Source organism: Poecilia mexicana, unplaced genomic scaffold (assembly GCF_051168715.1).
Source record: "Poecilia mexicana isolate PSO_F unplaced genomic scaffold, ASM5116871v1 scaffold_18, whole genome shotgun sequence".
Classification (NCBI taxonomy): domain Eukaryota; kingdom Metazoa; phylum Chordata; class Actinopteri; order Cyprinodontiformes; family Poeciliidae; genus Poecilia; species Poecilia mexicana.
The window spans coordinates 9363043-9388857 of record NW_028263387.1 but is presented as its reverse complement, the minus strand read 5'-3'; the positions used below and the strand labels follow the sequence as shown (position 1 = coordinate 9388857).

The window sequence follows — 25815 nt, the reverse complement described above, 5'->3', positions numbered from 1 at the left end:
GAGGTCACCATTGAGATAATCCGTGAGTTCTTTCTTAAAAACTGTTAGAAAATCAGAAAAAAAAAAGATTCACAGATTGGATTTCTGTTTCTGCTCACATTTGATAAACAGTTTCCAACAAGGTTGTTGTGACTCGACAACCAAACAGTTCTCATGTCTTCAGTGGTGAGATGATCACTCTGACATGTGAGGTCCAGGGAGGAGAAACCACTGAGTGGAAGTGTGAATGGAAGAGAGATGGATCACTTATACACAAGACAAACAGTAAAGACTGGACTTTCATTGTCTCTGAGGCAAGAAGTCGAGACTACATGTGTCGGTGTATAAAGAGAGATGACTGGTTTTCTTCAACACAGTGGAGTGAAGCCATCTCTCTGTCTGTATCAGGTGAGTCATGTTTTGTTCTTAGAGTTGGTCTGCAGCAAACTGAACTGAACCACTGCTTTCTGCTGCTCTACCAGCAGGGGGCGTCCAGGAGCGCTTAAACTTTTGCTGATAGACAGATAAAAAGTCTCTTTCAGTATAGATATTTAGATAAAGATGTTATAAGTGACATAAATGAAAACTTTATTTATGAAACACATTTAAAGGCAACTTGAAGCACAGATAGATTTATTTTTTCTAAAATATCCATCTAGAACAGGGGTGTCAAACTCATTTTGGTTTAGGGGCCGCATACAGCTTAGTCTGATCTGCAGGGGGCCACACAAGTAAACTCATTGCAAGATTAAATAGAACCAATAAAAGTGGACTTGTTGTTGGTTTTTATATTAAGCGAATTTCACTTTTACAAAATATATTATGAATAATCTCAGTCTTTGGGAATACAAGCTGAACAAGAATAATGAATCATATCTGTCCATCAAGAAAGATAAAAACAGCATGTTAGCACTTAATCATAGCGGTGAATATCAGTGCTGTGGTCACAGGAGGAGCTCAGCTCAAACAAAGTGCAGTAATACTGTTACTGTTTCAGGTAAGCATAAAATATTTTAAATCACATTTTAACCCTAACCAATGGAGGATAACCCTGAAAAAATTGTGTATCTATATTTTTACTTTACTTTATTTCAAATATATTATTTATGTATTTCTTTTATTCACAGAGATTAACATATCATCTCACCAGTGTTACTGCCTGTGTGATTGTTTTTTATGCAAAATGAAGTCAGCTACAAATCACAAAACACAACAAAACCAAAAGACATTTTTTTTAATTTGTGAACAAAAAACAAACATATATTTTTATTGGCTCATTAACGTAATGATGCCAAATAACATTTTTCGAGATTTCACTATATTTTATGAGTAAATACACATATCCAGTCATATTATGCTGTGCAAGTATATTTACTTTCTGGCAGAAACATGACAACATGATTTCAAGTCTTTTGTTGTAAGATGGGCCTATTTTGTTTCCATCAACAGCAGACAGACCCACGGCCACACTGACTGCAGGTCCAACAACCGTACCAGTAGGGGGCAGTGTGACACTGAGCTGCTCAGTGGAGCCCTCTGCTGGATGGAAATACAGATGGCTCAGACGGACCATAAAATCACCTGAAGCTGAAATCACAACAAATAATATAGAAAACAGAGATATCACTGTGACACAAGGAGGAATCTACAGGTGTGAAGGAGTGAGAGGAAACCCTGCCTTAATCAGTCATCTAAGCAATGAGGTCACCATTGAGATAATCCGTGAGTTCTTTCTTAAAAACTGTTAGAAATCCTATCTGTGAAATCATTTTTTTTTTCTGATTTTCTGTTTCTGCTCACATTTGATAAACAGTTTCCAACAAGGTTGTTGTGACTCAACGACCAAACTGGCCTCTTGTCTTCAGTGGTGAGATGATCACTCTGACATGTGAGGTCCAGGGAGGAGAAACCACTGAGTGGAAGTGTGACTGGAAGAGAGATGGATCACTTGTAAACAGGACAAATAGTAAAGACTGGATGTTCAATATTTCTGAGTCCAGCAGTGGAAACTACATGTGTCAGTGCAGACGCAGAGATGACTGGTTTTCTTCAACACAGTGGAGTGAAGCCTTCACTCTGTCTGTATCAGGTGAGTCATGTTTTGTTCTTAGAGTTGGTCTGCAGCAAACTGAACTGACCCACTGCTTTCTGCTGCTCTACCAGCAGGGGGCGTCCAGGAGCGCTTAAACTTTTGCTGATAGATAAAAAGTCTCTTACCATATAGTCTAGATATTTAGATAAAGATGTTATAAGTGACAAAAATGGAAACTTTACTTATTATACACATTTAAAAGAAATATAACACCACAAATTGGTCCACAGACTGTGACACTGATAAATTACAGTAGAACACTTTATCAGTGAATACAGGATCAACTCAGCTACTGAGTCCCACAGTGGAGAATACAGCTGTAGAGGAAACAGAGAAGGGTTTTCCATGACACCATGGAGTAATGTTGTTAAAATAACTCTGTGTAAGTTGATTCTTTACAAATAACATGGAAGTGATTATTTATATTTCATTTGTTTCACTTGAACAAATATTTCTTATAAGAATTTTAAAACTGTCTTCTTTGCCACTTAAAACTATTTTTAATTGAAATTTGAAACAAAGTAACAGAACAGCAACTTCAACTGTAACACAACTGACAAACAACAGAAAACATTTTTTATCGCAAACTGAATTAAATTTATTATAATGCACTTGTAAACTTTTTATAGTGTATTGATAGTTGATATTATTCTCACTCATGTAGTTAAATCAAAGTACAAAAAACTAACAGACTCCCTTTGGTTGAAAATTTTCTTTTAGATACTGTATTTTACTTGTTTTTTTAACTTTTTTTTAATTTTCTAATTTCATGTTGTATAAGTTTTGAGTTTCATTTCAATGCTGGTTGATATAAGCTGTTAAACTTTTTTTATGTGGCTGCTTTCATATGAATAAGTCACTTACAAAATGACCAGAAAATCTCAATCAATTAACAAAGATAAAAACAAATTAAATGTTCTTTTAAAGCTCTTATATGCTCTTTCACATATTACAGTTACATGTAATATGTGATAGGGCGTAAATATACCCTATCTCTTAAAAAGAATGAAAATGAAAAGATGAGAGATGATCAGGACAAATGTTTGACCCAGTTTGTAATCTCTCTCCAGCACCCAAACCTCAGCCTGTCCTCTCTGTGTCTCCATCATGGCTGAATCCTGGAGCCTCAGTGACTCTGAGCTGTGAGGGTTTGGAGCATCAACCAGCAGGATGGAGGTTCTTCTGGTATAAAGCTGTTCCTGATCCATCCAAGTGGAACCAGAAACCATTCTACAAGTATGAGCTGCTTCCTGACAGCATCAGTGGGACTGAGCAGAACTCCTTCATCATTAATGGATCGACTCACACAGCAGGATATAAGTGCAGAGCAGGAAGAGGAGAACCAAAGTTTTACACTCATTACAGTGAAGTAAAGTTTACCTGGTCTGCAGGTCAGTTTATTTCTTTGCTCTCAATAAAAATAGATATAATATTTATTTAAAAAAAAAACTTAGGATGTTGGAAATTAACTTGTGTTTACTTATGACATGACATTAGACATAAAAACAAACTGATGGATCATTCATATATTTGGATAATAAGTTTGAATTACACTGGATTATTACTGTAATATTTATATTTGTTTCATTAGAGACTTGAAATAAATATGTTGTAAAAAAAGACACTTTGTGCAGGTTTTTTTTTTTTACAAATCCACACAATAAAAGTGAATCAAGTCAGCAGGCAGTAAGATGGTTGAAGATAAAATCAATCGTTTTACAGCTGAATTAAAATATCCATCAGGAAAAGCTCTTAAACTTAAACACTATATATATATATATATATATATATATATATATATATATATATATATATATATATATATATATATATATATATATATATATATATATATACACACACACACATTAGAGGTGTGCCGAGCAGAATCGGGCCGATTTTCGTGAAAAGTGCATGATCGGTGATGGGCGATCATTGTCTCTTTTACCGGTACCGATCACCTGCTTCTCATTTCGCAGCCTGCCTGTGCAGCTGGTCTCCTCTTTCCTTCACTCTGCGCAAACGCGCAGCAACAAATCCTAAGCGATGTGGAACTATAACGCACTGAGTGAATGGGGAAGTTTGCGTGTTGCGGCGGAAAATTGAAGCAGGTCAAAATGCATCAACACAACAAAGCTAATATGGCATAAAAACAATGCCATACTTGACGGAGTTTGGCTACATCGAGGCTCACTGCAGTAAAAAGACATATGGAGGATCAGACAGCAGGTAAAGCAGCGCACAGCTACAAACACCCGGATTAGCATGACGGTCAGAAAGCTAAACAAATAACCCGCGAAATTATTCAAGTCTTCGAGCTGCGATGTCAGACGCTGGTTCTGCTCTCCTGTTGAACCGCTGCTACGCTACAGGTAGTAATATTTGACAGACGGAGCGCCGATTCTGCTCCACCTGGTAGTGACTCTCACACCGAACCTCTGCTTAAAGCTGCAGCATCTAACTAAAAAAATACATTTTACATACGTATTAAAACTGTCGCTGTCCTAACATGAGACAGATAATCTCTAAAAAAATAATCGATCTCCTCCCTGTTCTGCATAATTACTCCGCTCAGTCAGAAACAGCCAATCAGAGCTAGCTGTAATCAGCTAGCCGCCATGCTATCAGGAAGTTTTCATTCAGTAAATCTGGATTGTTTATTGTAATGGAACCTGTTTTTGCCTTTGAATGGTAAGTTTTATACTTGAACTTTTTGGCAATGTTGAGAGGGTTTATTTTGGCTCTTTGCATTATTTAGCCTCTTCAGAGCCTTCATATGTTTTCAGTCTGTTAAAGACAGTATTATCAATAGCAGTACAATTTGCACAATACCCGTTTTGTTTAGTTTTCTTCTTGGAAAAAGTTATTAAAAACAAGTTTTTGTCTAAATTAAGGTGAATTCATGGTTCCTTTTTCCACATACTGTAACCGGTAGTGTTTATGATAAAAAATAAATAAATAATAATTATGTGATCGGTATCGGTGATCGGTATCGGTGTATCGGCCCTCATGGGTGATCGGTATCGGTATCGGCAGGAAAAAACCTGATCGGCACATCTCTAATATATATATATATATATATATATATATATATATATATATATATATGTATATGTGTGTGTGTGTGTGTGTAATTTGAGAAACCCTGTAATATTTTGAAAGTTTTAAAGCAGAAATAAAAGTTTGATTGATTTGCTGAAATGCTTGCTCTAATCTTCATTATTATAGAAATAAAGCAAGGAACCATTTGTAATGAATCATTTTAAAGATGTTTCTGTTCTCAGATGAAATCCTGTCTTGTTTCCAGATCCTCGTCCAGCAGCTTCTCTCTCAGTGAATCCTGACAGAGTTCAACACTTCAGCTCTGAATCTGTGTCTCTGAACTGTGAGGGAAACTCTGCTGGGTGGAGAGTGAAGAGGGTTATAGAAACAGGAAAACTGTCATACTGCTCCATCTGGGGGACAATGACTGGATCTACATGTAACATTAAACCATACTTGTGTAATAATGGAGTTTACTGGTGTGAGTCTGAATCTGGGGAGTTTAGTAATGCTGTCAACATCACTGTACAGGGTAAGATATGGTTTATAGTGGTTTTTTTTCTTTCTTTAAACATAAATATATGAAATATTGTAAATATAACATAGACTTTGTGGAAGGCTTTTGACTTTTGGCTGTTTTGTGTTGTGAGGTTAAATCACAGAATAATACATTGTGTAGATAATTTGGTTGTTTTTCTTTGTATTGTTTGTTTTATTTTGGTTTATATTTAAAATACGTTCAGATTAAAATGTAAAATTAATCATAAGTGATATAAATTGTTTCCAATAGATTACTCTTCTGCTCATTCAAAGCTAAAATCAGCTCATCAGATTGTGTCATTTTGAAGAGTTTAACAATTTTTGGCCAAAAGGCATAATTCCAGGAAAAAAATTGTTTTTATAATATACATTTATGATAAAGATGATAAAGAAAAGACTCCATTCATACATAATTTCTAACCCATCGATCCATTCATTAAGTTTCCTTGCATGTTCATTCATTTGAAGAGACGTGTGTGTAGAGTTCATTGAAGTATTTTACAATAATTACAAGTAACAGTAATAACCACTTTTTGTTTGACAATACTTTATTGGAGTTTGATTCTGATTAATGGAATCAAACATAAAACTGACTTAGAAATACAACTGAGCTAAAAATGATTTCAACCTCTGACAGTTTTATATCATCAATCAACCTTGAATAGTTGATTCATCACAACAAAGTGCAATGTTAAAGTAGCATACATTTTCATGATAATATTTAATTTGGATCCATGGTTAATGATTATAACAAGTGGACATTTTCACTGTGTTTTATCTTTGGAGAGGAGCTCCATATTTAGCTCTCTCTATAGACTCTCTCTCTCATTCAGATTAAGTCTGGCTTGACCACAATAAAACATTTATCCCGATAATTTATTGCAAAACAACTGTTAGAAGAATTTATTACTTTATTTTATCTGATCACACAGACCCTGTTGTCTACAAAAAAATGACACTTTACACTTTAAATTACTGACACAGCTTAAAGAGAAGTTCAACTGAATTTTCTCTGATTGTTTTACAGATGATGATTCTGCTCCTCTCCTGCTGAGTCCTCTTCATCCTGTGACCCAAGGAGACCCTGTTACTCTGAGCTGCAGAGATAAAAAACAACAACTTCTCTCCAATGTGTTTTTCTATCATAATGATAAACTCCTCCATAATGACAGCAGAGAGGAGCTGAATATCTCTGCAGTGTCAAAGTCAGATGAAGGTTTCTACAAATGTCAACATTCAGGAAAAGATTCACCAAGGAGCTGGATGTCTGTTAGAGGTGAGGAGGAGGAAAATGTTTGGTTCATTTTATTCAGTAAAAACATTTCAGTTTAATTTAGCAACAAGGTGATCACCAGGAACGTTTATGTGGATGTACTGAAGAAATTTATCTGTGCTCAAATTTGAAATCATATTTTTACAAAACAGATGATACTGACTGCTATTTAAGATTTATTCATTCTTAATGTTTCTTGTTTCCAGTAACTGTATCCAGTCCTGTCAGCTCTTCATTTCCTGTCATGTTGGTTGTTGGACCAGTTATTGGAATCGTTCTCATGATTCTCCTTCTCTTGTTGTGGCGCTGCAGACGGTCCAAAGGTGAGAACATTTTTATGCTCACATTAGATCATATTCAGTCAAACACGTTATTTGTTAAAATGTTTCAAGTTTATTCTAATGTTTTTACATGAATCATTAAATATCTTTTTTCCCCTGCAGATTTAATCAGTAACAGGTCAGTAAAAATATCTGTTCTCTCTTTCTAATCATGCATCAAATAATTACTTTCATTAATGCATTTATGTCTCTATTATTTTCAGGTTGAATCAACCAGAGAGCATCAATCCAGATCATGAAGTGACCCAGAATGACGGTTCTGTTTACAGCTCTCTGCTTCATGGTTCGTCTCACATTAAACATCTTTATGATTAACTGGAAGGTTTAATTACTCGATAGATAATTTTTTGCTTTTCTAATGAACTAGTTTCATAAACAAATAATTAAACACAGAGTGAATCACATTTCTATGACGTCCGGGTTAAAAAAATTTAACTGAATTTATCAATACTTTCAATTCTTCATCAGTTATAGCACAATCATAAAATTCACACTGGTATCATTTCAAAAATATTGTCAGAAAAGGTAACAAAACTAATCAAACCAAATTATTTGAACACTTTCTTTGTTCACTCATTTGAACTTTAACCTTAAACCTGTTTTATTGTCTTTAGGTGACTCTTCCCTCTATGAAACAATCCAACTCAGCAGAGCCTCAGGAAACGGTAAAGTAAAAGTTTTATAGCAGCTAAAGACACTGGTGACATATTGATGATGTAATATAAAACCTGTTTCTGCTCCAACTGGATCAAATTCAGTTCCTTTCTTTCTTTATTCTGACATTTTTAACATTAATTAAAAGGAGGGGAAAAAATCATTAAATGTCTTTTTTTTTCCTGCAGATTTAATCAGTAACAGGTCAGTAAAAATATCTGTTCTCTCTTTCTAATCATGCATCAAATAATTACTTTCATTAATGCATTTATGTCTCAATTATTTTCAGATCAAATCAACCAGTGACCCAGAATGACGGTTCTGTTTACAGCTCTCTGCTTCATGGTTCGTCTCACATTAAACATCTTTATGATTAATTAGAAGATTTAATCATTTTATAGTTTCTAAATATATGACCTGAAAACACAAGGCCTTCGTCATTAAAAAATATTCTTTGCTGCCACCAAGCGGTGAGAAATGAGAACAGATGTTTGGGTAAAATAAAATTCTAACAGAATTGATCAATTGTTATCATTCGTCAACAATCAATCATTATAATAAAGTTATAACATAAAAATGAAATGAAGAAAATTCACACTTGTAACAAATATCAACATCTTGTCAGGAAACATATTAAACTAATCAAACAGCTAAAAACAAAAACTATTATGTTTAGAATAGTTTATAAACATAATAGTTTATGTTTAAAAACATAAACTATTATCACATTATCAATTATCACATCAATTGATGTAAAATTGATAATTTCACGTCAATTTCAAAATTGATGTGAAATTATCACATCAATTGTTTTTAATTGATGTGATAATTTCATTGATTTTCACTTATTTGAACTGTGACCTTGTTTTATTGTCTTTAGGTGACTCTTCCCTCTATGAAACAATCCAACTCAGCAGAGCCTCAGGAAACGGTAAAGTAAATGTTTTATAGCAGCTATAGACGCTGATGAGAGACAGATGATAAAAAATACTGAAGATGAAGATAAATACAAACATTAAATATACAAATAGAGAAATTAAGTACTTATAACAACATGAAATACAAACAGTAAGATGATTTAAAGATTTTTCTCAACATTAATTTTCTTTTTGTGTGATTTCTAATTGATTCATCTGATAATCTCAGCAGAGAGGATTCTTCATCCAGCAGAAGATGGTGACTAAGCTAATGCTAACTATGCTAATGCTAACTATGCTAATGCTCTCCCAGGTAACTTCAGCTCAACATGTGGTTCAGATGGTTAACATCTCCATAATAGACATAAAGTATTGACTAAAATTAGTAACTAAAACAAAGGAAATGATAATAAATGGTTTGATTCTCCATTCACCTTAATGATTTATCATTCAAAATGTTTATTTTAGATTAATTTAATGATCATTTTATTTGTATCCATTTATTGCCCTGATATGTTTTACTACAGAAGGTTATGAATTATAGTATATCATTTTATCTTTTAATGTGTTCAAGTCTGAGTGACTTTAACTAATTGTTGATGCTGATGAATATCTGACTCAAATTATCTCTCCATTGACAGGAAGGAGGAATCCTGCAGCAACAGAAGCAGCAGTGTAGACTGAATGCTGTGATGGTTCAATCTCCAGCAAAATGCATGAGATAAAAACTGCTATCTTTCGTAATCCCATATGTTTGTAGGATTTTATTACAATTCTCTGAATAAAAAAATTATTCCAAATATCAGATATTCCTCCGTTTTACATGTACTATTTATTTTGTATTACATCTGTGAAAATAGAAACAAATTAGATACATTATTTGTCATTGTGATGGACCTTGCAGTCAAAAGAGAGCCAGGTACTTAAATTCAAAAAGAGTTGTTTTGTATTCAACCCAAAACAAAAACTTGGGTAAATAATGAAAAATGACCAAATTGGGCCCATAAAAGAGGTCAAAGTAACAGAATTAAACTCAGACTGACTCAAACAAACAGACCTACCTAAATGAGACAAAGGGGAAAGTTAAATGCTGGCTGATCAGACCACAAAGGGGAGAGAACACATGAAAACCTAACTGAAGAAAAATCCCATCCCCCGCCCCCTCTGGATGATGAGTAGTGGTATTTTGAACCAATTTGCAGTCTCAGCAGGCTTGCTCCACCCCTTCTCCATCTCTTTGTTCTCCTGAAGGACTGGAGCAGCCGGCACTGAGGTCACCCAAAGAACAAACAAAGGTTAAATCAAACAAAACTTAACAGTGTTATGATCAGTGGTGGTGAGCGGTGAGGGAGAGGCAGGCAAACCCAGGTTGTCATAATGAAGATGTTTAATGAATAAATTCCAAAGTAACAGACGACAAGGTTCAAATGACGGGGACCCAACAGACAAAGACAACAGGTGGGTTTAAATACACAAGGAGGGTAATCAGGGAACAATCAACAGGGAAGACAGGACATCACAGAGACTCATAGGGGAACAGGACACAGAAAAAACCAAGAAACAAATACACAGAACCCAACAGTACACCCCCTCAAAGGCGGCTACCAGACGCTCAAAAATCCAAAAACAACAAGGTTGGGTGGAGGGGTGCTGGACAGGGGGCTAGAGTCCAGAAAAAAAGAAAAACAACCCAACCAGGGTAGGCGAAAAGAAGAGTCCTCAGAGACAAATCAGGATAACTCAGTCCAAAAAAAAGAAAACAGCACAGCCAAGACAGGGCCTGCTGTGGACAGTCCGGGGGCCGGCAACGGCACAGAAGAAGGAGACCTCGTGAGAGGGCCGGCGGGCTGCGCTGTCAAAGGCGAAGCTGGAGCCGCGTGCAAGGTGCAAACATGGGGGTTTAAATACACAAGGAGGGTAATCAGGGAACGAGAAACACCTGGGAACAATCAACAGAAAAAACAGGACATCACAAAGACTCACAGGGGAACAGGACACAGAAAAAAACCGAGAAACAAATACACAGAACCCAACAAGTGTAAACTAAAATGTGCGCACTTATTCTAGAATACAGTGTTATGGTGTGCTGCCTTCTAAGCAAAACCCAGTTATTCTGCAAATTAAATCCTAGACTTACAGAAACCCAAATATAAATGTGGTGAGACTGACTGAACTATTGTGTGTGGTGTGATTGGATGTTACCACATTTGTGTGGCTGTAAATGCAGCTGCCACAGTCACCATGGATGGAGGTTTTTCAGCTTTACGATGCTGCTGATCTGATTCTCTTAGTATCTTCAAACTGCTGCCTTTCTGTTTTTCCATTATTTATTTATTTTGTTAGCTCTAGTGGCCTTTATTTGAAAGTGCTCAGACAGGAAAGTAGGACAATGAGATAGAGGGAAGACATGCGGCAAAGATCATCAGGCTGGGAATCGGATCTGGGATGGCCACGTCGAGGACTAAGGAGTCTTTAAGTGGGTTGTGGTTAACCTCTGTGCCACCACAGCACCCATATTCTTCCATTATTTATTAATGTAGCCTCTGATGAAAGAAAACTCTTCATAAAATGTCGACTTAAGACACCCTGAAGTCACTATAGGCTAAATATGTCAATGTACTGTTGGGTTTTTGGTAAACACATAATTACGGACACTCAGAAAGGACGGTGGACATTTTAGTAATCAGCACTGAAATGAACATTTATTTTAAAGTTATATAAAATCGATCAAGTGTTCTAGAACAGGTGGGGTATATCTGACTACTTGTTTGCTTCAACCACATCAAAAACTAATTTAACTTCCAACAAGATCACAGGAATATCTTATTATATCTTATTCACAAAATTATACAATTTCATTGTAAAGTTGTGTTTTTTTTTTCTTTTTTTTCACCATAATATATATTTGGTCATGTAGAAATCATTGTTTATAAAGACCAATAAAAAATAAATTGCTATTTGGGGCCCCCTGGTGGCCGCTGCAGGTCATGCTTCACCGGTAATATGAGCTGCTATATAATGAGCAGTGAGCATCCAAACCTCCAAAACTCCGGTGGAAGATAAGTTAGCAAAACAATGACGATAAAAAGGACGTGTCCTTCAGGGATAGAGAAAAGAAAGAAGAATAGAAAAACGCCAAATAAAGGTACGTTTTCATGTCTCTTGGTGATGTAATGTTTATAAAAACAATTTGTGGAGCTGCTAATAGAAAATTAGCTTGATAGCCTCGCACTTCTTTCATTTGCATATTTGTCAGACATGAGGAAGTAAAACTTCATAAAAACGTCACTGAGGTATATGAACTACCACTAGGCCACATGTTTCTGGGTTATGACTAAATTTTTACTAGATTTAACCATTTTTTATGACATTTGGAGATTTTTTGTTGTCAATTTTGAGTTTATTTAAATGCTTTTAAATGTTTATATATGTGAGCCTTTCTTTAGTGTCAAACACACTTCTCTACTGTGGACAAGCTGAAGGTAACTTTAGGTTAATTCTTTTTTATCATTGATTTCATTTTTGTTGGACCTTAAACGCTGCTGGACAAGCGTCCATCAAACATTGCAGGAACACCAGGACTATGGACCAATGAGAATCAACCAACATGATGTACAGTTTGCTCTAATAAACTGTAGCACTTCTCATGGTGACTCAAACGCTCTGTAATAAAAAAATGAAGGGATTCTCACACCATTCATTATTTGAAACACAATTCTGTTTGGCGATCCATAAACGTTTTGGCTCTTTGCTGATAAGCCTTTGCTCGTATGGACCAGGAAATGAAGAGTAACATGCTAGAGTTCGGCTTCATCTGCATGTTTTACATGATAATATTGCAGACATTTTTTATTTATTTATTTATTTTTGCCTCTGTCTCAAAACCTGAAACTACTGAATGAAAAAAAATAGAAAAGTTATTTTCAAACTAACATTTTTTGTATGTTTTTTTTTTATTTTTATTTTTTTTTACTAAATTTAAAACTACATCACATCCTTCACAGTTTTTCTGATCTCTTGTTTGCCTCCACCCACCTAAGATCTTATTTTAATGTGACAGGTGAGATCATTCTGTCACTTGTTTTAAGACATTAAGAGGAAAGGTTAAAAATAACCAACCTCTTGGTTGTCACGCACTCGAAACCAAATGCTGTTTTCACACAAAACAACTGTTTCTTCATTTAAATACTACTTTCAAACCTGTTATTGTTGAATTTCATTTTTCATCATTTTTACTTGAATAACAGAAGCATCAATAATTGATGCTTTTGAATTGAATTTTCTTTCAAATGTTGTCTTATTAGTTTGTGCACAACGTCACACTGAGCTTGTTGTTGACCTGACTTATTTTAGCCTGACTTCTCACCAGTGAACAGGAAAAGGCCCTGCAGTTTGTAGCAGAAACAAACTTCCCAGTGATGTCAGTGTTAGTAAATTAAGATATTATGATCTCAGTCTGAGATGAATCATAGACTCTGCTTCCTGCTCTTCTCTTTATCTACAGAAGCTGCGTTTGCATCGTGTCACTTCACTGAAGAAAAGTTTGACTGAAGCAGAAAAGCTGCCTGGAAGCCAAGATGGAGAAAACCTTGGATCCTTTGCTGGGCTTATTGTGTAAGTAAATCCCTTTCTGTGTTTCAATGGTGCAAATCAAGGAAAATAATATTTTAGTTGAAAAATGAGCTTTAGAAACGTCTCTTGTGCTTGTTTCCTGCTGTCATTGTTTTCTTCATTCTGTAAGTATTTGACAACCTGATTATAATCTGATCTAATAAATTACTAACATTCACCGATGACAGAGATGATCAAATCTAACTCTGCTGATAAGAACATAAAAAGTATAAAGACAATTATAATGTGAACCAGAAGGTTCAATTATAATGAACCAAATTATAATTTGCCTATAACTCACAAATAAAAATTTGTGAGTTATAGGCCACAATGAGTTATATTGTGGCCTATAACTCACAATTCAACCTTCTATTGTAAATTACAAGTCGAGTGAATTTGGGTGAATTTGATGTAAATCTGGGAATATTTAGTTATCAGAGTGTCAAGTTTCTGAAGTGCAACTTAAACTCATAAGTTAGAAAAAATATTTATAATAATGATAGCTGCAACCTTTAAAGTTATTTTAATCAAAACAGTAAAATGAATCCATAAATGAATCATATGTATTTTAACAAAATAATACAATTGTTAAATAGAACAACAAAGTCTGTGCTAAATGTAAGTGTGGGATTGTGTTTTTAAATATTTATAATGTTAACAAGGTTTCAACCTTTATTTCAGTGCTGATCTCACTCTTCTGCTGTGGACAAAGTCAGGGTAAGATCAACTTTTAATATTTATTTTAAAGATTCATTCTCTCATGAACAGCCTCGGCTTTATTCCTGTATTTCACGTCTTACTTTGTTATTAGCTTTTTTCTTTTTTGTGTGTTTTATCAGTGATTGTTAACTAGAAAAGAAATGAGTTAAATGTTGGTTCTGTTGTAGATGCTGTGCTGACTACTGAGCCCAACTGGTCGACTTTTTATTCTGGAGAGTTTGTTACCTTTAGATGTGACATGAATGAAACAGGCTCATTTAAAAATAACATTGTTAGAGATTTCATTTTTTAATGAGTAAATAAATATATTCAGTCATATTATACTATGAACATATATTTACTTTCTGGCAGAAACATGGCAACATGATTTCAAGTCTTCTGTTGTAAGATGGGCCTATTTTTGTTTCCATCAACAGCAGACAGACCCACGGCCACATTGGCAGCAGATTCAACGACCATACCAGAAGGGGGCAGTGTGACACTGAGCTGCTCAGTGGAGCCCTCTGCTGGATGGAAATTCAGATGGTTCAGACGGACCATAAACACACCTGAAGCTGAAATCACAACAAATAATATAGAAAACAGAAATATCACTGTGACACAAGGAGGAATCTACAGATGTGAAGGAGTGAGAGGAAATCCTGCCTTCATCAGTCATCTAAGCAATGAGGTCTCCATTGAGATAATCCGTGAGTTCTTTCTTAAAAACTGTTAGAAAATCAGAAAAAAAAAAGATTCACAGATTGGATTTCTGTTTCTGCTCACATTTGATAAACAGTTTCCAACAAGGTTGTTGTGACTCGACAACCAAACAGTTCTCATGTCTTCAGTGGTGAGACGATCACTCTGACATGTGAGGTCCAGGGAGGAGAAACCACTGAGTGGAAGTGTGAATGGAAGAGAGATGGATCACTTATACACAAGACAAACAGTAAAGACTGGACTTTCATTGTCTCTGAGGCAAGAAGTCGAGACTACATGTGTCGGTGTATAAAGAGAGATGACTGGTTTTCTTCAACACAGTGGAGTGAAGCCTTCACTCTGTCTGTATCAGGTGAGTCATGTTTTGTTCTTAGAGTTGGTCTGCAGCAAACTGAACTGAACCACTGCTTTCTGCTGCTCTACCAGCAGGGGGCGTCCAGGAGCGCTTAAACTTTTGCTGATAGACAGATAAAAAGTCTCTTTCAGTATAGATATTTAGATAAAGATGTTATAAGTGACATAAATGAAAACTTTATTTATGAAACACATTTAAAGGCAACTTAAAGCACAGATAGATTTATTTTTTCTAAAATATCCATCTAGAACAGGGGTTTCAAACTCATTTTGGTTTAGGGGCCGCATACAGCTTAGTCTGATCTGCAGGGGGCCACACAAGTAAACTCATTGCAAGATTAAATAGAACCAATAAAAGTGGACTTGTTGTTGGTTTTTATATTAAGCGAATTTCACTTTTACAAAATATATTATGAATAATCTCAGTCTTTGGGAATACAAGCTGAACAAGAATAATGAATCATATCTGTCCATCAAGAAAGATAAAAACAGCATGTTAGCACTTAATCATAGTGGTGAATATCAGTGCTGTGGTCACAGGAGGAGCTCAGCTCAAACAAAGTGCAGTAATACTGTTACTGTTTCAGGTAAGCATAAAATGTTTTAAATCACATTTTAACCATAACCAATGGAGGATAACCCTGGAAAAATAGTGTATCTATATTTTTACTTTACTTTATTTCAAATATATTATTTATGTATTTCTTTTATTCACAGAGATTAACATATCATCTCACCAGTGTTACTGCCTGTGTGATTTTTTTTAATGCAAAATGAAGTCAGCTACAAATCACAAAACACAACAAAACCAAAAGACATTTTTTTAAATTTGTGAACAAAAAACCAACATATATTTTTATTGGCTCATTAACGTAATGATGCCAAATAACATTTTTCGAGATTTCACTATATTTTATGAGTAAATACATATATCCAGTCATATTATGCTGTGCAAGTATATTTACTTTCTGGCAGAAACATGACAACATGATTTCAAGTCTTTTGTTGTAAGATGGGCCTATTTTGTTTCCATCAACAGCAGACAGACCCACGGCCACACTGACTGCAGGTCCAACAACCATACCAGTAGGGGGCAGTGTGACACTGAGCTGCTCAGTGGAGCCCTCTGCTGGATGGAAATACAGATGGTTCAGACGGACCATAAAATCACCTAAACCTGAAATCACAACAAATAATATAGAAAACAGAGATATCACTGTGACACAAGGAGGAATCTACAGGTGTGAAGGAATGAGAGGAAATCCTGCCTTCATCAGTCATCTAAGCAATGAGGTCACCATTGAGATAATCCGTGAGTTCTTTTTTAAAAACTGTTAGAAATCCAATCTGTGAAATCATTTTTTTTTTCTGATTTTCTGTTTCTGCTCACATTTGATAAACAGTTTCCAACAAGGTTGTTGTGACTCAACGACCAAACCGGCCTCTTGTCTTCAGTGGTGAGATGATCACTCTGACATGTGAGGTCCAGGGAGGAGAAACCACTGAGTGGAAGTGTGAATGGAAGAGAGATGGATCACTTGTAAAAAGGACAAATAGTAAAGACTGGATGTTCAATATTTCTGAGTCCAGCAGTGGAAACTACATGTGTCAGTGCAGACGCAGAGATGACTGGTTGTCTTCAACACAGTGGAGTGAAGCCATCACTCTGTCTGTATCAGGTGAGTCATGTTTTGTTCTTAGAGTTGGTCTGCAGCAAACTGAACTGAACCACTGCTTTCTGCTGCTCTACCAGCAGGGGGCGTCCAGGAGCGCTTAAACTTTTGCTGATAGATAAAAAGTCTCTTTCAGTATAGATATTTAGATAAAGATGTTATAAGTGACATAAATGAAAACTTTATTTATGAAACACATTTAAAGGGAACTTAAACCACAGATAGATTTATTTTTTCTAAAATATCCATCTAGAACAGGGGTTTCAAACTCATTTTGGTTTAGGGGCCGCATACAGCTTAGTCTGATCTGCAGGGGGCCACACAAGTAAACTCATTGCAAGATTAAATAGAACCAATAAAAGTGGACTTGTTGTTGATTTTTATATTAAGCGAATTTCACTTTTACAAAATATATTATGAATAATCTCAGTCTTTGGGAATACAAGCTGAACAAGAATAATGAATCATATCTGTCCATCAAGAAAGATAAAAACAGCATGTTAGCACTTAATCATAGTGGTGAATATCAGTGCTGTGGTCACAGGAGGAGCTCAGCTCAAACAAAGTGCAGTAATACTGTTACTGTTTCAGGTAAGCATAAAATATTTTAAATCACATTTTAAACCTAACCAATGGAGGATAACCCTGAAAAAATAGTGTATCTATATTTTTACTTTACTTTATTTCAAATATATTATTTATGTATTTCTTTTATTCACAGAGATTAACATATCATCTCACCAGTGTTACTGCCTGTGTGATTTTTTTTTATGCAAAATGAAGTCAGCTACAAATCACAAAACACAACAAAACCAAAAGACATTTTTTTTAATTTGTGAACAAAAAACCAACATATATTTTTATTGGCTCATTAACGTAATGATGCCAAATAACATTTTTCGAGATTTCACTATATTTTATGAGTAAATACACATATCCAGTCATATTATGCTGTGCAAGTATATTTACTTTCTGGCAGAAACATGACAACATGATTTCAAGTCTTTTGTTGTAAGATGGGCCTGTTTTGTTTCCATCAACAGCAGACAGACCCACGGCAACACTGACTGCAGGTCCAACAACCATACCAGTAGGGGGCAGTGTGACACTGAGCTGCTCAGTGGAGCCCTCTGCTGGATGGAAATACAGATGGTTCAGACGGACCATAAAATCACCTGAAGCTGAAATCACAACAAATAATATAGAAAACAGAGATATCACTGTGACACAAGGAGGAATCTACAGGTGTGAAGGAATGAGAGGAAATCCTGCCTTCATCAGTCATCTAAGCAATGAGGTCACCATTGAGATAATCCGTGAGTTCTTTTTTAAAAACTGTTAGAAATCCAATCTGTGAAATCATTTTTTTTTTCTGATTTTCTGTTTCTGCTCACATTTGATAAACAGTTTCCAACAAGGTTGTTGTGACTCAACGACCAAACCGGCCTCTTGTCTTCAGTGGTGAGATGATCACTCTGACATGTGAGGTCCAGGGAGGAGAAACCACTGAGTGGACGTGTGACTGGAAGAGAGATGGATCACTTGTAAAAAGGACAAATAGTAAAGACTGGATGTTCAATATTTCTGAGTCCAGCAGTGGAAACTACATGTGTCAGTGCAGACGCAGAGATGACTGGTTGTCTTCAACACAGTGGAGTGAAGCCATCACTCTGTCTGTATCAGGTGAGTCATGTTTTGTTCTTAGAGTTGGTCTGCAGCAAACTGAACTGAACCACTGCTTTCTGCTGCTCTACCAGCAGGGGGCGTCCAGGAGCGCTTAAACTTTTGCTGATAGATAAAAAGTCTCTTACCATATAGTCTAGATATTTAGATAAAGATGTTATAAGTGACATAAATGAAAACTTTATTTATGAAACACATTTAAAGGGAACTTAAACCACAGATAGATTTATTTTTTCTAAAATATCCATCTAGAACAGGGGTTTCAAACTCATTTTGGTTTAGGGGCCGCATACAGCTTAGTCTGATCTGCAGGGGGCCACACAAGTAAACTCATTGCAAGATTAAATAGAACCAATAAAAGTGGACTTGTTGTTGATTTTTATATTAAGCGAATTTCACTTTTACAAAATATATTATGAATAATCTCAGTCTTTGGGAATACAAGCTGAACAAGAATAATGAATCATATCTGTCCATCAAGAAAGATAAAAACAGCATGTTAGCACTTAATCATAGTGGTGAATATCAGTGCTGTGGTCACAGGAGGAGCTCAGCTCAAACAAAGTGCAGTAATACTGTTACTGTTTCAGGTAAGCATAAAATATTTTAAATCACATTTTAACCCTAACCAATGGAGGATAACCCTGAAAAAATAGTGTATCTATATTTTTACTTTACTTTATTTCAAATATATTATTTATGTATTCCTTTTATTCACAGAGATTAACATATCATCTCACCAGTGTTACTGCCTGTGTGATTTTTTTTTTATGCAAAATGAAGTCAGCTACAAATCACAAAACACAACAAAACCAAAAGACATTTTTTTTAATTTGTGAACAAAAAACCAACATATATTTTTATTGGCTCATTAACGTAATGATGCCAAATAACATTTTTCGAGATTTCACTATATTTTATGAGTAAATACACATATCCAGTCATATTATGCTGTGCAAGTATATTTACTTTCTGGCAGAAACATGACAACATGATTTCAAGTCTTTCGTTGTAAGATGGGCCTGTTTTGTTTCCATCAACAGCAGACAGGCCCACGGCCACACTGACTGCAGGTCCAACAACCATACCAGTAGGGGGCAGTGTGACACTGAGCTGCTCAGTGGAGCCCTCTGCTGGATGGAAATACAGATGGTTCAGACGGACCATAAAATCACCTGAAGCTGAAATCACAACAAATAATATAGAAAACAGAAATATCACTGTGACACAAGGAGGAATCTACAGGTGTGAAGGAGTGAGAGGAAATCCTGCCTTCATCAGTCATCTAAGCAATGAGGTCACCATTGAGATAATCCGTGAGTTCTTTCTTAAAAACTGTTAGAAATCCAATCTGTGAAATCATTTTTTTTTTCTGATTTTCTGTTTCTGCTCACATTTGATAAACAGTTTCCAACAAGGTTGTTGTGACTCAACGACCAAACTGGCCTCTTGTCTTCAGTGGTGAGATGATCACTCTGACATGTGAGGTCCAGGGAGGAGAAACCACTGAGTGGACGTGTGACTGGAAGAGAGATGGATCACTTGTCAACAGGACAAATAGTAAAGACTGGATGTTCAATATTTCTGAGTCCAGCAGTGGAAACTACATGTGTCAGTGCAGACGCAGAGATGACTGGTTGTCTTCAACACAGTGGAGTGAAGCCATCACTCTGTCTGTATCAGGTGATTCATGTTTTGTTCTTAGAGTTGGTCTGCAGCAAACTGAACTGAACCACTGCTTTCTGCTGCTCTACCAGCAGGGGGCGTCCAGGAGCGCTTAAACTTTTGCTGATAGATAAAAAGTCTCTTACCATATAGTCTAGATATTTAGATAAAGATGTTATAAGTGACAAAAATGAAAACTTTACTTATTAAACACATTTAAAAGAAATATAACACCACAAATAGGTCCACAGACTGTGACACTGATAAACTAGAACAGTTCAGAGTATTTGACTTAACATTAAAGTGAGTAAAATCACCTTAAGATACAGAAAACTTTTCTGTATCTTCATTGAGTTACTTAGATATTTTTATGTCTCAAGTCATCCTAGAGCTCTTATAAGATTTGTATTTGTTTTAGTTAGTAAAACTCTTTCAAATATTACAATGAAGTCAGACTCTCTGGCAGCAGCTGAGGAAGAAATGAAGGATTGGTTTCACAGAAGAGCAGAAAACAATGGTAATGTCATTAAGCTTCAGAGGTTGCAGAGAAAACATTGATCAAATTCACTCACTAAAGTTATAGAAAAGTTGTCTGTATCTTCAGAAAGTGATTTTAGTCACTTTAGGTGTTAAATGAAATACTCTTGACTGTTCAGTTTGGTTCTTCAACCCAACTGGTCTCAGATCTACAGAGGAGAGAAAGTCACTCTGAGATGTGAGATCCAGGGAGGAACTCAGTGGACGTATAAATGGAGACCAACCAATAGAAACTCTCCATCATCCAGTGAATACAGGATCAACTCAGCTACTGAGTCTGACAGTGGAGAATACAGCTGTAGAGGAAAAAGAGAAGGGTTTTCCTGGACACCATGGAGTAATGTTGTTAAAATAACTGTGTGTAAGTTGATTATTTACTAATAACATGGAAGTGATTATTTATAATATTTCATTTGTTTCACTTGAACAAAATATTTCTTCTAACAATTTTAAAACTGTCTTCTTTGCCACTTAAAACTATTTTTAATTGAAATTTGAAACAAAGTAACAGAACAGCAACTTCAACTGTAACACAACTGACAAACAACAGAAAACATTTTTTATCGCAAACTGAATTAAATTTATTATAATGCACTTGTAAACTTTTTATAGTGTATTGATAATTGATATTATTCTCCCTCATGTAGTTAAATCAAAGTACAAAAAACTAACAGACTCCCTTTGGTTGAAAATTTTCTTTTAGATACTGTATTTTACTTGTTTTTTTTAACTTTTTTTTAATTTTCTAATTTCATGTTGTATAAGATTTGATTTTCATTTCAACGCTGGTTGATTATAAGCTGTTAAACTTTTTTTTATGTGGCTGCTTTCATATGAATAAAAGTCACTTACAAAATGACCAGAAAATCTCAATCAATTAACAAAGATAAAAATAAATTAAATGTTCTTTTAAAGCTCTTATATGCTCTTTCACATATTACAGTTACATGTAATATGTGATAGGGCATAAATATACCCTATATCTTAAAAAGAATGAAAATGAAAAGATGAGAGATGATCAGGACAAATGTTTGACCCAGTTTCTAATCTCTCTCCAGCGTCTCCCCCTCAGCCTGTCCTCTCTGTGTCTCCATCATGGCTGAATCCTGGAGCCTCAGTGACTCTGAGCTGTGAGGGTTTGGAGCATCAACCAGCAGGATGGAGGTTCTTCTGGTATAAAGCTGTTCCTGGTCCATCCAAGTGGAACCAGAAACCATTCTACAAGTATGAGCTGCTTCCTGACAGCATCAGTGGGACTGAGCAGAACTCCTTCATCATTAATGGATCGACTCACACAGCAGGATATAAGTGCAGAGCAGGAAGAGGAGAACCAAAGTTTTACACTCATTACAGTAAAGTAAAGTTTACCTGGTCTGCAGGTCAGTTTATTTCTTTGCTCTCAATAAAAATAGATATAATATTTATTTAAAAAAAAACTTAGGATGTTGGAAATGAACTTGTGTTTACTTATGACATGACATTAGACATAAAAACAATCTGATGGATCATTCATATATTTGGATAATAAGTATGAATTACACTGGATTATTACTATAATATTTATATTTGTTTCATTAGAGACTTGAAATAAATATGTTGTAAAAAAGACACTTTGTGCAGGTTTCACAATAAAAGTGAATCAGGTCAGCAGGCAGTAAGATGGTTGAAGATAAAATCAATCATTTTACAGCTGAATTAAAACATCCATCAGGAAAAGCTCTTAAACATTCACAAATAAAATCCGATGCTTGTAATATATATATATATATATATATATATATATATATATATATATATATATATATATATATATATATATATATATATATATATATATATATATTTTTTTTTTTTTTTTTTTTTCCCTCCTTGGAAGTTTATGTAATTTGAGAAACCCTGTAATATTTTGAAAGTTTTAAAACAGAAATAAAAGTTTGATTGATTTGCTGAAATGCTTGCTCTAATCTTCACTATTATAGAAATAAAGCAAGGAACTATTTGTAATGAATCATTTCAAAGATGTTTCTGTTCTCAGATGAAATCCTGTCTTGTTTCCAGATCCTCGTCCAGCAGCTTCTCTCTCAGTGAATCCTGACAGAGTTCAACACTTCAGCTCTGAATCTGTGACTCTGAGCTGTGAGGGAAACTCTGCTGGGTGGAGAGTGAAGAGGTTTACAGAAAGAGGAGAACTGTCATACTGCTCCATCTGGGGGACAATGACTGGATCTACATGCACCATCAACATGAACTGGTCTGATAGTGGAGTTTACTGGTGTGAGTCAGAATCTGGGGAGTTTAGTAATGCTGTCAACATCACTGTACAGGGTAAGATATGGTTTACAGTGTTTTTTTTTCTTTCTTTAAACATAAATATATGAAATATTGTAAATATAACAGACTTTGTGGAAGGCTTTTGACTTTTGGCCGTTTTGTGTTGTGAGGTTAAATCACAGAATAATACATTGTGTAGATAATTTGGTTGTTTTTCTTTGTATTGTTTGTTTTATTTTGGTTTATATTTAAAATACGTTCAGATTAAAATGTAAAATTAATCATAAGTGATATAAATTGTTTCCAATAGATTACTCTTCTGCTCATTCAAAACTAAAATCAGCTCATCAGATTGTGTCATTTTAAAGAGTTTAACAATTTTTGGACAAAAGGCATAATTCCAGGAAAAAAATTGTTTTTATAATATACATTTATGATAAAGATGATAAAGAAAAGACTCCATTCATACATAATTTCTAACCCATCGATCCATTCATTAAGTTTCCTTGCATGTTCATTCATTTGAAGAGACGTGTGTGTTGAAGTATTTTACAATGATTACAAGTAACAGTAATAACCACTTTTTGTTTGACAATACTTTATTGGAGTTTGATTCTGATTAATGGAATCAAACATAAAACTGACTTAGAAATACAACTGAGCTAAAAATGATTCCAACCTCTGACAGTTTTATATTATCAATCAACCTTGAATAGTTGATTCATCACAACAAAGTGCAATTTTAAAGTAGCATACATTTTCATGATAATATTTAATTTGGATCTATGGTTAATGATTATAACAAGTGGACATTTTCACATTTTCACTGTGTTTTATCTTTGGAGAGGAGCTCCATATTTAGCTCTCTCTATAGATTCTCTCTCTCATTCAGATTAAGTCTGGTTTGACCACAATAAAACATTTATCCCGATAATTTATTGCAAAACAACTGTTAGAAGAATTTATTACTTTATTTTATCTGATCACACAGACCCTGTTGTCTACAAAAAAAAATGACGTTACACTTTGCACTTTAAATTACTGACACAGCTTAAAGAGAAGTTCTTGATCTGAATATCCTGATTGTTTTACAGATGATAATTATGATTGTATTATCCTGGTGAGTCCTGTTCATCCTGTGACTGAAGGAGATCCTGTTACTCTGAGCTGCAGAGATAAAGAACAACAACTTCTCTCCAACGTGTTTTTCTATCATAATGATAAACTCCTCCATAATGACAGCAGAGGAGAGCTGAAGATCTCTGCAGTGTCAAAGTCAGATGAAGGTTTCTACAAATGTCAACGTTCAGGAAAAGATTCACCAAGGAGCTGGATGTCTGTTAGAGGTGAGGAGGAGGAAAATATTTGATGGATTTTATTCATTAAAAACATTGAAATGTGAGAGAGAAACACGATGAAACTGAGGATGTTTGTCAGTATCTTAGCATAAAGTCACTTTTTCTTCAACAGAAAATGTCATATAATCTGCAGATCAAAAATATTTCTTCCTTGTTATGTTTCTTATTTCCAGTAGCTTTATCCAGTCCTGCCAGCTCTTCATTTCCTGTGCTGTTGATCATCGGACCAGTTGTTGGAATCGTTCTCATTTTCCTCCTGCTCTTGTTCTTTTGCTGCAGACGGAACATCGGTGAGACATTCTTTTCTGTTCATACAAGATCTGATTGTTCACTTTTATAGATGTACTGTGATGCTATAGCACAAAATCCAGGCTTAATTTAAATAATGCAAACACATGTCTTTCTCATACTTATTGTGCATCATAACATTTGTCTTTCCTTTTAAACCTGTCAGAAATAATTGTCAGTCTTTCTGTATATCAGTATATGTGTAAAATTTTAGACAGAAGTCAGAACGTCTCCTCTATGCAACGTAACAAAAAGAAAACCTTAATTTAAATGAGATCCAAACAAGTGACTGAAAAAACAAGATGAAAAGAAAAAGTCAAAATGTATTTTCTAATATTCTAATTACTTCACATATTGAAACTTTAAAAAGCTTTTGACTGTTTTCTTTTCTGTCGGTGCTGCTCATCTCTGTGACTCACTGAATTTGTCTACAACAGTAGGAAATGGTAAGGCTTAAAATGTGATTTCTGAGTTATTTAATTCTTGTCAAGGTCTCTAACTAATCTGTAAACCTTTCAGTTGTAGATGAACCCGGAGCTCCTCCTGCATACTCCCAGATTGAGCTGAGAAACTTCAGGGAAGACTGTGAGTTCTTTGTAGTGAAACCAAGGGCGTAGATCCCATCTCATTGTTGGGGGTTTGGGGGGAATAAACAGGGACATTTCTTAAGAGCAGCTTTGGGGGGGTCGACAAAGTTCCACTGAAATGTAAAGTAAAATGTGGTTTGAAAAGATTTTAAACCACATTCAAGCTGCAGGACCAAAAATGACTAGTAATGCACATCCAACCTGTTTTATTCTCAGTAAGCAGCCTGCTGAGAAATAAATCTAAAATTCAAATGTTGCTTCTGTTCAAGTTTTGTTCAGTCTGACTGAGCTAATCTCTGCTACACCTTTACAAAAATGTAAGGTTCGAAATAAAAACAAGTTTTAATTAGTATCTCCTCTTAATAAAATTCCTCATAATCATGGATTTATTGTAAGTTGTGGGCTATTTAAATTATAACTTAAGTTGCTGTATTTTAAAGCCTTTTTTTAGTTTTGCCATGTCCTGGATGGCGGAGAACAAACAAGTAGAGAAATGAATGTCTAGGAAGTATCATAACTTAAATGTAA

The 25815-nt window shown here is 35.0% G+C and overlaps 1 protein-coding gene and 1 pseudogene across 1 annotated transcript; both read left to right on the top strand.

The window, feature by feature from the left end:
• The first annotated feature begins 311 nt into the window (after nucleotides 1–311).
• LOC148154016 (Fc receptor-like protein 5) lies at nucleotides 312–25317 on the top strand. Its single transcript, XM_088016014.1, has 10 exons — nucleotides 312–387; nucleotides 1793–2068; nucleotides 2325–2453; nucleotides 3142–3462; nucleotides 5379–5645; nucleotides 21842–22162; nucleotides 22842–23108; nucleotides 24149–24400; nucleotides 24586–24702; nucleotides 25220–25317. Exons 1-10 carry the CDS (start codon nucleotides 312–314, stop codon nucleotides 25315–25317), a joined length of 2124 nt encoding a protein of 707 aa, XP_087872140.1.
• Nucleotides 13367–19923, top strand: LOC148154017 (Fc receptor-like protein 5; annotated as a pseudogene).
• Nucleotides 25318–25815: the final 498 nt, after the last annotated feature.

Coding starts and splice junctions, on each gene's coding strand:
- LOC148154016 (XM_088016014.1), top strand. CDS start 312: ATGTGTCGGTGTATAAAGAGAGATGACTGGTTTTCTTCAACACAGTGG. Junction 22,163..22,841: donor AAAGTTTACCTGGTCTGCAG/GTCAGTTTATTT, acceptor TCTTGTTTCCAG/ATCCTCGTCCAGCAGCTTCT. Junction 23,109..24,148: donor TGTCAACATCACTGTACAGG/GTAAGATATGGT, acceptor ATTGTTTTACAG/ATGATAATTATGATTGTATT.